The sequence below is a fragment of the Micropterus dolomieu genome, linkage group LG03 (assembly GCF_021292245.1).
Source record: "Micropterus dolomieu isolate WLL.071019.BEF.003 ecotype Adirondacks linkage group LG03, ASM2129224v1, whole genome shotgun sequence".
Taxonomy (NCBI): domain Eukaryota; kingdom Metazoa; phylum Chordata; class Actinopteri; order Centrarchiformes; family Centrarchidae; genus Micropterus; species Micropterus dolomieu.
This window is the reverse complement of record NC_060152.1, coordinates 13,831,671-13,843,770: the sequence shown is the minus strand read 5'-3', so window position 1 is coordinate 13,843,770 and position 12,100 is coordinate 13,831,671. Positions and strand designations below refer to the sequence as shown.

Sequence of the window (12,100 nt, the reverse complement as noted above, 5' to 3'; positions counted from 1 at the left end):
AATGATGGAAGTGGCACCAGATATAACAGTGTTCAAAATACAGAAAGTGCAATTGACTTAACATTAGTATCGCAGGGAGTAGCAGGCATTACCACATGAGAGGTGTTAAATACATCATCAGGAGGTAGTGATCACTACCCTATAATAGTTAAGATCAGAGTAGAGATACATCATGAGGAAAACTCAAGAATAAAAAGGTGTAAACTAGATGGAGCAGATTGGGACACATTTCAAAAATTATGTAAAAATAAGTGTGAGAGTTTAATCAGAGAAGATTTATCAGATGGGGACCAATGTAATAAAAAGTTGGTGGAAGTCATTATAAATGCAGCAGAGGAAACGATACCAAGAAGTACAGGGAGCAGAGTGAAAAAGAACGTACCATGGTGGGATGTAAATTGTAGCAAAGCTATTAAAAGAAGAAACAAGGCATTTAGGCAGTTAAAAAAACATCATTCACTAGAGACATTAATTAATTACAAAAGATCACAGGCCATAGTCCGAAAGACTATAAGAGCAACAAAACGTGCATACTGGAGGGATTACTGCAATGAGATTGGAAGAGAGACATCACTGGCTGATATATGGGGAATGGTTAGAAAAATGAGTGGAATCAGAAGGAGTTATATAATGCCAGTCTTAATAAATGGCAATAAAACAGCAATCAGTAATGTGGAGAAGGTAGAAATGTTGTCAGAAACATTAGAAACATTAGTTAAAGTACACAGTTCAGGTAATTTATTAGTCGAAGCCAGAAAGTGCAGAGATAACACTCTTGCCATGAACCCAGGTGTCAATATACAGAAGAGCACAACAACTGATGAGAGATGTACCATTTAGCTTATTTGAGTTAAGGAGGGCTATCTCAAAGACAAGACAATCATCTACAGGGAAGGACAACATCTGTTATAGCATGTTAGCTCACTTGGAAGATAGTGCACTTACTGTAGTTTTAAGATTATTTAACCAGATTTGGGAAACAGGCAAAATACCAATAGCATGGAAACAATCAATCATAGTACCAATAGTAAAACCTGGGAAAGATCCATCAGACCCCTCAAGTTTTAGACCAATAACCAATAGCACTCACGTCCCAGTTAGGGAAAACCATGGAACACAGTTCAATTCAATTTTATTTATATAGCGCCAAATCACAACAACAGTTATCTCACAGCGCTTTTCATAAAAGAGCAGGTCTAGACCGTACTCTGTGATGTTATTTACAGAAGCCCAACAATTCCCACCAAGAGCGGCACTAGCCGACAGAGGCAAGGAAAAACTTCCTTTTAAGAGGCAGAAACCTCGAGCAGAACCATGGCTCAGGGTGCGCGGCCATCTGCCTCGACCGGTTGGGGTGAAGGAGAGAGAGAGAGAGAGAGAGAGAGAGAGAGATGGAACGAGAGAGAGAGGGGAGGGAGGCAGCCTACACAATATACACACAGACGTATAGTTGAGGACTCACCTGAGCCAGCCCTAACTATAAGCTTTATCAAAGAGGAAAGTCTTAAGCCTACTCTTAATGTGGAGATGGTGTCTGCCTCCTGAACCCAAACTGGAACCTGGTTCAACAAGAGAGGAGCTTGATAGCTGAACGCTCTGGCTCCTAGTCTACTTTTGGAGACTCTAGGAACCACAAGTAACCCTGCATTCTGGGAGCGCAGTGCTCTGGTGGGGTAGTAAGGTACTATGAGCTCTTTAAGATAAGATGGTGCCTGACCATTGAGAGCTTTGTAGGTAAGAAGAATGATTTTAAATTCTATTCTGGATTTTACAGGAAGCCAATGCAAAGAAGCTAAGACAGGAGAAATATGATCTCTTTTCTTCTCTTGTCAGAAAACGTGCTGCAGCATTCTGAATCAGCTGAAGAGTCTTAATGGACTTTTTCGAGCAGCCTGATAATAAGGAATTGCAGTAATACAGCCTAGAAGTAACAAATGCATGGACTAGTTTTTCTGCATCATTTTTAGACAGAATATTCCTGATTTTCGCAATATTACGTAGGTGAAAAAAGGCGGTCCTTGAAATTTGCTTTATGTGAGACTTAAACGACATGTCCTGATCAAAGATAACTCCAAGATTCCTCACAGTGGTGCTGGAGGCCAGGGCGATGCCATCAAGGGAAACTATATCTTTAGATAATGTGTCACAGAGGTGCTTAGGGCCCAGAACAATAACTTCAGTTTTATCTGAGTTTAACATTAGAAAATTAGAGGTCATCCAGGTTTTAACATCCTGAAGGCACATTTGAAGTTTAGCTAACTGATGAGTTTCATCTGGTTTGATCGATAGATATAACTGAGTATCATCTGCATAACAATGAAAGCTTATGGAATGCTTCCTGATAATATTGCCTAAAGGAAGCATATATAAAGTGAAGAGGATTGGTCCAAGGACAGATCCTTGAGGAACTCCATGAGTAACTTTGGCGTGCATGGAGGACTCATCGTTAACATGTACAAACTGAAATCGATCTGATAAATAGGACTTAAACCAGCTTAGAGCGGTTCCTTTAATGCCAATGAAATGTTCCATGTTCCATATGATAACCGACAGATTAACATTCTTTCTAGAAAGCAGAGATCTGTACTCACCATACCAAAGTGGGTTTCGGAAAGGGAGAAATACAATGGACTCTATTTTATGTTTGGAATCTGAAATCAAAAAAGCTCAGACAAATGGGAAGATTGTGGTAGCTGTCTTTTTTGATATGTAATGGAAGGGAGGGTTACTTATCAAATTAAATAAATTAGGTATAGGTGGTAGACCTACAACTGGGTGTTGGACTTTTTATTTGGCATGGCAATAGAGGTCAGGGTGGGCACAGAATATTCAAGACTCTATAAAGTTGAAAATGGTACACCACAAGGCAGTGTGTGTAGTCCAGTACTATTTAACATCATTATCAATGATAATTTTGAAAAAGTGGAAAGAAGTATTGGAAAGTCCTTGTATGCAGACGATGGGGCCCTATGGATAAGAGGACGGAATTTGAAATTTATTCAGAAAAAATTACAGGCAGCAATTGTGGAACAGTGGGCAAATAACTGGGGTTTTAAGGTGTCGGGTGTAAAGACACAAGTGATATGTTTTTCCAGGAGACATAAAGAAGTGTCCTTAAAATTATATGATCAAACCCTCGAACAAGTAAAAGTTATCAGACTGTTAGGAGTGTTGTTTGATGAAAAGTTGACCTGGAAACAGCAAACTGATAAGGTCAAAGACAAATGCAAAAAAATCAATAACCTTTTAAGATGTCTGTCAGGAAGGGACTGGGGGGCCACTACAACATCATTGCTTAAAATATACCAGACCTTGATGAGATCTACACTAGATTATGGATGTATAGCATATATCTCAGCAGCAGAATGCCATCTTAAAAAACTAGATGTGGAACAGGCACAAGCTTTAAGGACATGCAGTGGAGCATTTAAGACCTCTCCAGTGGCTGCCATGCAAGAATTATGCTAACATACTGGGCTAATCTTCAGGGACACTGTAGCTCTCACCCCGCTAAAGCCATCCTAGAAGAATGTTGGGAACACAATAAGAGCAGCTGTTTCAGTTTTGAATGGGTGGGAAATGTGAAAGCAGAAAGCCTTGGCCTGTGCAGTATAAAATATATCCCAGTAGTCCCATGTCCAGATCTTCCTCCGTGGTTTTTTGTAAATCCATCCATTGACCTGCATATACAGCAAATAATAAAAAAGAAATCCAAGCAAGCACACACGGGAAGAATAGCAGAAAGTTACATAGAGCAGCACTATAGAGATAACCACATGGTCTTTACTGATGGCTCTAAAGATCCAGAGACCGGACGGACAGGAGCTGCCATATACATCCCAGCATACAAAATAGGCATTAAAAAGAGAACCCCAGATCATCTATCGGTGTATACAGTTGAGCTTATGGCCATTTTGATGGCATTACAGTGGATAGAAGAAAATAAGGAAAGCAAGGTGGTCATTGCATCAGATAGCTGGGCAGCACTCACCAGTATTAAATCTGTTAAGTCCTGTAGGCTAGATCTGGTATTTAGTATTCATAGCTCTCTATGTAGATTATATCATAAGAGCTGGACTGTCTGCTTTGTTTGGGTTCCTGCCCATTTAGGGGTAGAAGTAATTGAAGATGCTGATATTCTGGCAAAACAAGCACTTAAATCAAAGTCAGTTGATATACAAGTTCCGCTAAGTAAATCTGAAGCTAAAACAATCATTAAAGAGAAAATGCAAAAAATATGGCAAGAATACTGGGAACTAAATGAAACTGGAAGACATCTTTACAGTATACAGAATCATGTTGGTCTGGGAAGAAAACTGAGACAGAGACCGTCATTACCCGTCTAAGAATAGGACACACAGGGCTTAACCATTCACTTTATAAAATAGGTAAACACCCAACTGGACACTGTGTAAAATGTAGTAGTATAGAGACCATTCAACATGTGCTGGTTGAGTGTAGAGGCTATGTAGAGGCGAGGAGGAAAATAGCAGCAGTTATAGAGAAAGCTGAGCTTAGGTTCACTGTCGAGAACCTCCTTGGGGATAAAGCATGGGGAATATCAAAGCATCTCATTAAATATCTGAAAGAAACGGGATTAATGGAAAGGATATAGGTTTTCAAGTTTTATTTATTAAATTTTTTGTTTGTTTGTTTGTTTGTTTTTATGTTAGTCTGCACATAATCTGTTCCACACCACAGTCCGGTAGGTGGCGGTAATGCTCCTAAATGCTGGCTGCCAACCGCCAATCAAATCAAAAGAAGAAGAAGTCTGGTCTCTGGCATTCCGAGTCCCAGCGCCAGTCTTCCCAGCATCCTTTGCGCGCCGACGTGGGAGGACATCTTTCCGGAGAGGACCGAGGACACATCAAGAAACGTCCCAAGGTTAGCTGCCTATAACTTCAACATTTGATGTTATTCTTTTTTTTGTTTGTTTGAACTAACTTTAAGTGTATTTCTAATATGTTGACCTACAAAATGTCTCAGAACAACTTGGCGTTCTCAAATGTGTTGGCTAACAATCACCCAGAAACAAGCTAGCAGCTATAACGTTAGCTAACTGAGTGAACACTTTGCAAGCAGTGTAAAATGTGCTAAGTTAACTTGTTGTCAAAGAGGTCGTGTTACGGTTCTAATACGTGGTTCTGCCAAGTTGGATAGCTAGTTTGCTTATATATGCTTAGGTCTGATAACAAATTAGCATTGAGTAACGTTAGCGACAAAAGCGTAAACAAAGGTAACCTACATTTAACTTTCGACCATAGTGCTATTTTTAGCTTAGACAGCTAACATTGAGCATTGTGTGGATGTTACACTGGAAGCTGTCAGTTAGCTGTCATTTAACGTGTATTTGTAGACCTGTTGCAACTGTAGCTTTAAGTTAATCCACGCTGTGCCTTGTTTCAGTACCTTTTAGGAGTCTGTTTTAAGATTGTAAAGATGTCTGAAAATATCGATGAGAAGATCAGGAGCTACAGGACTGCTCCCTTTGACGCCCGATTTCCCAACACCAACCAGACCCGCAACTGTTTCCAGAACTACCTGGGTGAGGACATGGATCAATATGTTGTGATCAGTAGCTCATAAGACTTTTTAAACAGTGTTTGGACGTCGTATATTAGTATAGACGCTACAGAAGGAAAACTGAGAGGTGCCTGAACTTGTCATTGTGTTTATAATTAGTTATCACGTTACACTTGTGCTAACATGTAAGTGACAAACTGCATGAAAAGTTGTATCAACTCACTTACAGTTATATTCGTAATTTATTACTTGTGCACCAATAAAATAGACTTAAGCAGCAGTACTTTCAGCAAGTCTGTGGTTTGTTTTGTTTTTTTTCAAAATCGTTGTATACATAGTGTGTAGTGAACAATAAGATAGTTGACACTAAGTTTTAAGCTTGTGTTAACTGTCTACATTTTCACATGAAAAGGTGCTTAAATTACCTCCACAGGACACTGGTAGTTTTAAACAACATAATTCAGTTCAGTGACCCTGAACCACCAGATTATTATAAATACATGCTTATAATCGTTAAACCCACACATAACTTATCTGATTATACTGTCTAATAGTATACCTAAAATGTGATCCTGAATAAGAGGGAAATGTGTATAAAATTGTGCAGTGTGCAGTACAGTGTTTCCCCTAGGATGGAGTTGTAGCAGCACAGGTGAAGCGAAACATTTTTTTGTGCGCATAGTGCGTAGTATGTCTGAATATAAAACCCCAACACAACATGTCTTAGCAGCATTGCTCTTGTGTCCTTGAGCATGCAATGCACATTGGAAAAGCTTATAATTTTAGCGTTTTGCCATAGCTTTATATGAGATGAATGTTTTGGTGGTGGTCGTAGTAGTCATGGGCATTTATCATTTTCCAAAGATAAATATGTAATTTCGCATCATATTGGGACATTATTTTGACCATATCTCTGAACAAATGGTTGAAACAGCACCCAATTATGATGCTCTCCACAGTGATTTTACATTTATGGCACAGCATGTTTTGGGCATCACCCCCTATGCCTTAACAGCAGGAAAACCCTGTTCATATGACCTCAGTATCATTATTGGTAGGATTGTTCATGTTTGCCTTTTGTGTCTTCATTTTACAGCTTTGTCATTGATCTGTAGACATTAATATAAAAAATAAGCAACATGAGACACCACCTCACTTCTGAGGTGGATTTTATTTTCACATTGAAATCCAAAAAGAAACGTCTCCTCATTAGCTTACAAGGACTAGTTTGCATCACTAATTAGCTTTACTAACCTCAGCTCCTCCAGTCACCACCGTCCTTTCTTTTCCTAACAACCACTTTTTCAGACCCATCTGAAAACTGAAAAATAATTTAGGATGAACCAGTCTGTATTGTCACTAACCAGTTTAGTTTGTACCTGATGATCTCAACATTGGACAAGCAGGTAGTAATAAAATACAGATCCAGTTACGTTATATGTTTGAGCTAATGTTAAGTTCCATAGCAGCCAAAAGACACAGACTACTAGAGAAGCTTTCCTGTTCAGCTGCACAGTCTGAGCTTGCACAGTGTGTGAGTGAAAATTAGTAGCACACTGATTTAATAATTGTGTAAAATTTTAGTAGCGGCGGTCACAATTCAGCAGCGGCGCACCGCCGCTCCTGAATGCATATAGGGGAAACTAGGCCAATTGTATTCATGGCATTTGAAAAATGCCTCCCTTAATAACCTAGTAAGCTTAAAAAAAAAAGAATTATGTTGAAGATAGTTTTACTCTCTGCCTCACATTGAAGCTTCAGCAAGCTAAGCTCTAGTTGTACAGTTGTTCTAGCAAGACTGGGCATGGTCCTGCTGGCACTGGCTGTCCTCTTTTTAGTGTGAACATTGTGTCCGTTACCTTGAACACTTGTTATTTTTTGCTCTAGACTTCCATAGGTGCAACAAGGCCCTGTCAGCCAAAGACCAGGATTTGGCTCCATGTGACTGGTACCAGAGGGTTTACAAGAGCCTCTGTCCCATGAGCTGGGTAAGTGATAGGATTGCAATTATGGTAGTTCCTCAGCATGTGCGTGTGTCTTATTGGAGAATGGACCACTACTTTTTCTGATAGTTTGATTGGAAATTTTTCTGTGCACACACTGAATGTTAGCGCTGGATGACCAAGGCTAGCTGATGTAGCCCAGACAGGCTCATTGTTTTCCTGGTTCTTGGTATTCTGTTTCATGGGCTTGGTTTTTCTCATCTATGGTATGTTTTATTGGGTGAGGTATTGCTTCATTTTGTTCTGTAATTTTTGATTGGTTACCTCTTGTTAGTCTCTTGGAGTTTGATTTATTTGAGACATATGAGTCAGATGGAGCTAATGTTTTCTTTGATATCTCCCTCAGGTTGCCAAATGGGATGAGCAGATAGAAAATGGAAGTTTCCCAGGGAAGGTCTGAAATCGCCAGGCTGTTGGTCATCAGGACAGTCCACTGCAGGACATTCTGTTACTTGCACGTTTACCTCGGTAGTGTGCCTAAGGACATCTTCAAACAGCTATCACATCATCTTTGATATTACTGTTACTAACTTAAACTAGAAACACGCACAACTTTTTACCCTGCATGTAAAGGTCTAAAGCTTGTTTCCCGTCTTGACTGTAAATTACTTTTCAGCATTGTTTAATCAATAAATGCAGTGCTAAATTCATTAAAAGGATGTTGTTCATTATATACTTTTAGTACTTTTATATTGGATTTACTTTCAAATCAGAAAAACTATTTTTTTTTCTGCCTGGTTGGCTGCTACTGAAGTTAAGTTAGTTATGTGCATGGAAACTGGTTCTGTATTTGAATTTTGTTGTCACCATTAACATTTTCATCTTAACTTCAAGAGCCCTGGAAGTCTCTCTGGATTAGCGAACATAGCCTTCAGCTTTCCTGATAATTGTATTTACACCAAAGATAAATTTACACAGTAATCAGTTAAGTGTTTATGTAGTCCTCTCTGAAACATCCCTCAGGTCTGTGCTATGAAAACCAAACTAGAAACCGGTTTCCTGGAGGGTGGCAGTGGCGATGACGGTGGTGCTCATTTTGGTGTAACAGACATGGGTACATTGCATACATTGAATAAAATTGTACATCTGAGTAAAATGCACATTAGGTTAAAAGCTGTCATGTGGAAGTGCACATAATTAACGTGGCATCCTCTAGTTTCTTAAACAGAAGTAGAAGAATGTCAATGATATGACCATTTATAGTAGGCCTATCTATCCTTTGAGATGACTCCTTTCAACAATAATACAAATGAAGGCTTTACTTAATTACCAAAAATGTTCCTCATTAAATTTTATCATTCATTACATAGGTATGTTTAATACTTGTTTCATGTCATTGTTTTCTTCATGTTGTGGTGGTTGACTTTGACCTTGAGGTTCATTAGTAACAGGGTGATTTAATGAAGTGCATTGTGTTACAGTTTGTATTAGATTCTCAGTGTGTACTCTTACGCCCTCAGGGCACAGTTGTAATGTTCCTTTGATTATCATCAGCTCCCTGCATCCTCCCTTTGGCAACCTTTCACCTCAGCTGTGCTATAACACGACCTGACACGCCAGAAAGAGATCCCGAAAACAGAAGTAAATACAGTAAAAAATGTACAACTGTTTTCATAAGATTGTGACTTCCCAGAGGACTGTGAATGTAAGTGTGGGAGTTCATCTGGTCTGGGTCATGTGTCAGCATGAGGCAATGGCAATCCATAAACACAAGGTGGTGTTGTTGCTCCACATTTACATGAGTAAAGCCTACAGTAGACCATCCTTCTGTAATCCATCTGAACCCGTTGACCCTGAACCACCAGACTATTATTAGAAATACATGCTTATAATCGTTAAACCCACACATAACTTATATGATTATACTGTATAAAAGTATACCTAAATTGTGATGCTGAACAAGAGGGAAATGTGAATAAGATTGCGTAAACATTTACAGTTCTCCAAATTGATGCAATAATGCAGCCATTTTAAACACAACTTTTCTGCGTTTGAATCTTTTTGGTCAACATAATGAAGTGTTGAAATATTCAAATTATGTGTAGTGAAGTGTGGAAGGGAGACTTTTCTTTTAAGCTACCTAGCAGGAAGTTTTAGGGGGAGAGCGTTGGTTTTAGAGGTTCATTGTGTTTGTCAATGCTTTTGAAAAACATGATGGTTATTGGCTGATAGAAAACATTTTCAAATAAAAGCTTAAAAGAATGACTATTATCACAATAAGCAAAACAAGTGAATGAACTGGCTATGAATTTACATACATGGCAACATTTTTCATTTTATTCTAAAGCTTTGAACTCAGGCTACAGGATGTGGTTTGTAATGGTCTCTCTCTCTCTCTCTTTGTGTTTCATGTTTTTATATCCCGATGGGGACTTTAGCCTGAATGCACACAAACCAATGAGGATTCACATCATTGTGGGGACATCTAGTAGAGACTGCTTTTTGAGGGCTAAGACTTAATTTTAGGGTTCAGGTTACAATTGGATTGAGGTTAGGCACAGGGTAAGGGTTAAGGTTAGGCACGTAGTTGTGATGGGTAGGGAAAGGGGCTAGGGAATGCATTATGTTAATGACAGGCCCCCACAAAGATAGTACCACGATGTGTGTGTGTGTGTGTGGCTACCTTCGAGGACATATTTCAGACTAAAGACCAGTTAATTGGGGATGGCTTGTCCAACTGGGGACAAAAGCTGTCTCCCCTATTGTGGAAAAGATGATTTTTGGGTCAGTGGTTAAGGTTATGGTAAGGGCAAGTAGTAGTTATGTTTAGGTTAGGGTTAGTCTCCAGGAAGTGAAAGAAAGTCTATGTAATTTCCCCAAAAGTGACCCAAGTAAATGTGTGTGGACATAAATCGGTTTGTGGGTACTTGCCTTCCTTTTGGGGACAAAATGCGAGTTCCCACAAAGAAGTTGTTACGCTTCAAGGTGAGGACTTGGTTAAGGTCAGGGTCAGGGTAAGGTTAAGGAGGTTAAGGTAGGGCATGTAATGATTATGGTTAAGGTTAGGATCATTCTCCAAGAAGTTAATATATGTGTGTGTGCGTGTGTTAGACAGACAGACAGAGTGGGTGCATCTACCTTTTCCCCTCTTTCTCTCTCTGTCTCGCTCCCTGTGTATCTGTGACATCTCTTTGCAAATGTCTTAAAATTTGATTAGCTCACTTCAACCAGGTCACTGGAGGAGATGCTGCAGTATCGGTTTCCTTGGCAACAACTCACAGTATCCAGATGGGATGCTGGGACAGAGAGGTGCAGTTTCTGAAGAATTAAGAATATTGTTGCAAACACTAAGGGGCACTGAACCTGAACATGTGCACATACCTCCCTCTCTGTTACTTCCTCTTTTTATTTTAAGAGTTTGCTTGGTAATTTCAACAGAATTTTGACTTCAACTGAATTAAATCATCATCAAAAAAGGAAGGAGCTATCTACAATAAACGTTCATCGTGTAAAGTCATTGTTACAAAAGATTTCCTGACACCCCCCCCCCCCTTCCCATTGCGCTCTGGCTATCAACTGCACATTTCCTGTCAGTGTTCAGGACGCTTTTAAGTTTATAGATCTTCATTTTTGGGAAATATATTTTAAATGAAATAATAATGAAAAACTCTAATTTTACATACTTTTATTTACAGACTTATATTTTTGGTATCTGGTCATAATCTTCTGGTGTTTGTGCTTCTAAATCCCTTCAGGGATGATACTGATGTGCTTTCACATCTTTAAGTTGTTTGGGCTGATGTTGAGCTAGATGATTTCTGTTTTTAAAATACATTTCAAAACATTCAAGCCTACCCCTAAATAAGAAAATCGTGATTAATTGAACAGCTCCTCGAAACACTTTTTCCTGTTTGCATCATAGTGACTCTTCCTGTCTTGTACAAGTGAATTCTCAAAATTATAATGCAATGTGTAAGCTAATGGATGTGTCATAAGAAGCCACAGAGATGAGCTAATAAAAGTCGAAAGGGGTACCACCCAGGTGTATTGTTAAAATATTCTCCCTTTCATGGGGTCACATGCTATTTTAAAACATACTGGAATAATTTTATTTTGTTGATCTTCAAAATAGAAAAACAAATAAGTAAGTAAATGACTAATCAATCTATTGTGAGGTCTGAAGTCAACAATTAGGCCTAACCAGGTTCCAGTTATTCAGCTCAGGAATAAATATGTGTATTTATGTGCAACTAGACTGTTATCTAGGCAGCATTCACATGATCAAATGATTAAATGTTAACTGGAAAAAAACCTTAAAGCCTAATCATCAGCTTTAACAGAGTGAGCTGCTGGTGTTTGTGGGTTTTAGCAATCTGGGAGCTAATTCCATTTCTTGGACTCCTGACTACTTTTAAGTCAACCAAAAAATACAAAGAAAAATGGATTCAGCATCTCCCACCAGTTTTATTTCTCGCATTTTAAGTTCTACAGATGTTCATGTAGAAAATAGGCTACATTTTACAGACAACAGAACTGAACTACATGAACATGAAAAATTATATGAGGTTACTTTCACACACTTTTATTTTTTTTCCTACCTGGTGATAATGTTCCAGGGTCTGTACTCCTATCTA

General features: G+C 38.9%; 1 protein-coding gene across 1 annotated transcript in view; it reads left to right on the top strand.

Annotated features, from left to right (window-relative positions):
* LOC123967729 (cytochrome c oxidase subunit 6B1) overlaps positions 1–8,182 on the top strand; it is an 11,196-nt gene extending 3,014 nt beyond the window's left edge. The window contains exons 2-5 of the mRNA XM_046043936.1: positions 4,674–4,884; positions 5,407–5,545; positions 7,411–7,511; positions 7,873–8,182. Of these exons, the coding sequence (XP_045899892.1) occupies positions 4,729–4,884; positions 5,407–5,545; positions 7,411–7,511; positions 7,873–7,926 (450 nt within the window). The 5' untranslated portion in view covers positions 4,674–4,728 and the 3' untranslated portion in view covers positions 7,927–8,182. The remainder of the gene's footprint in view (positions 1–4,673; positions 4,885–5,406; positions 5,546–7,410; positions 7,512–7,872) is intronic.
* Positions 8,183–12,100: the final 3,918 nt, after the last annotated feature.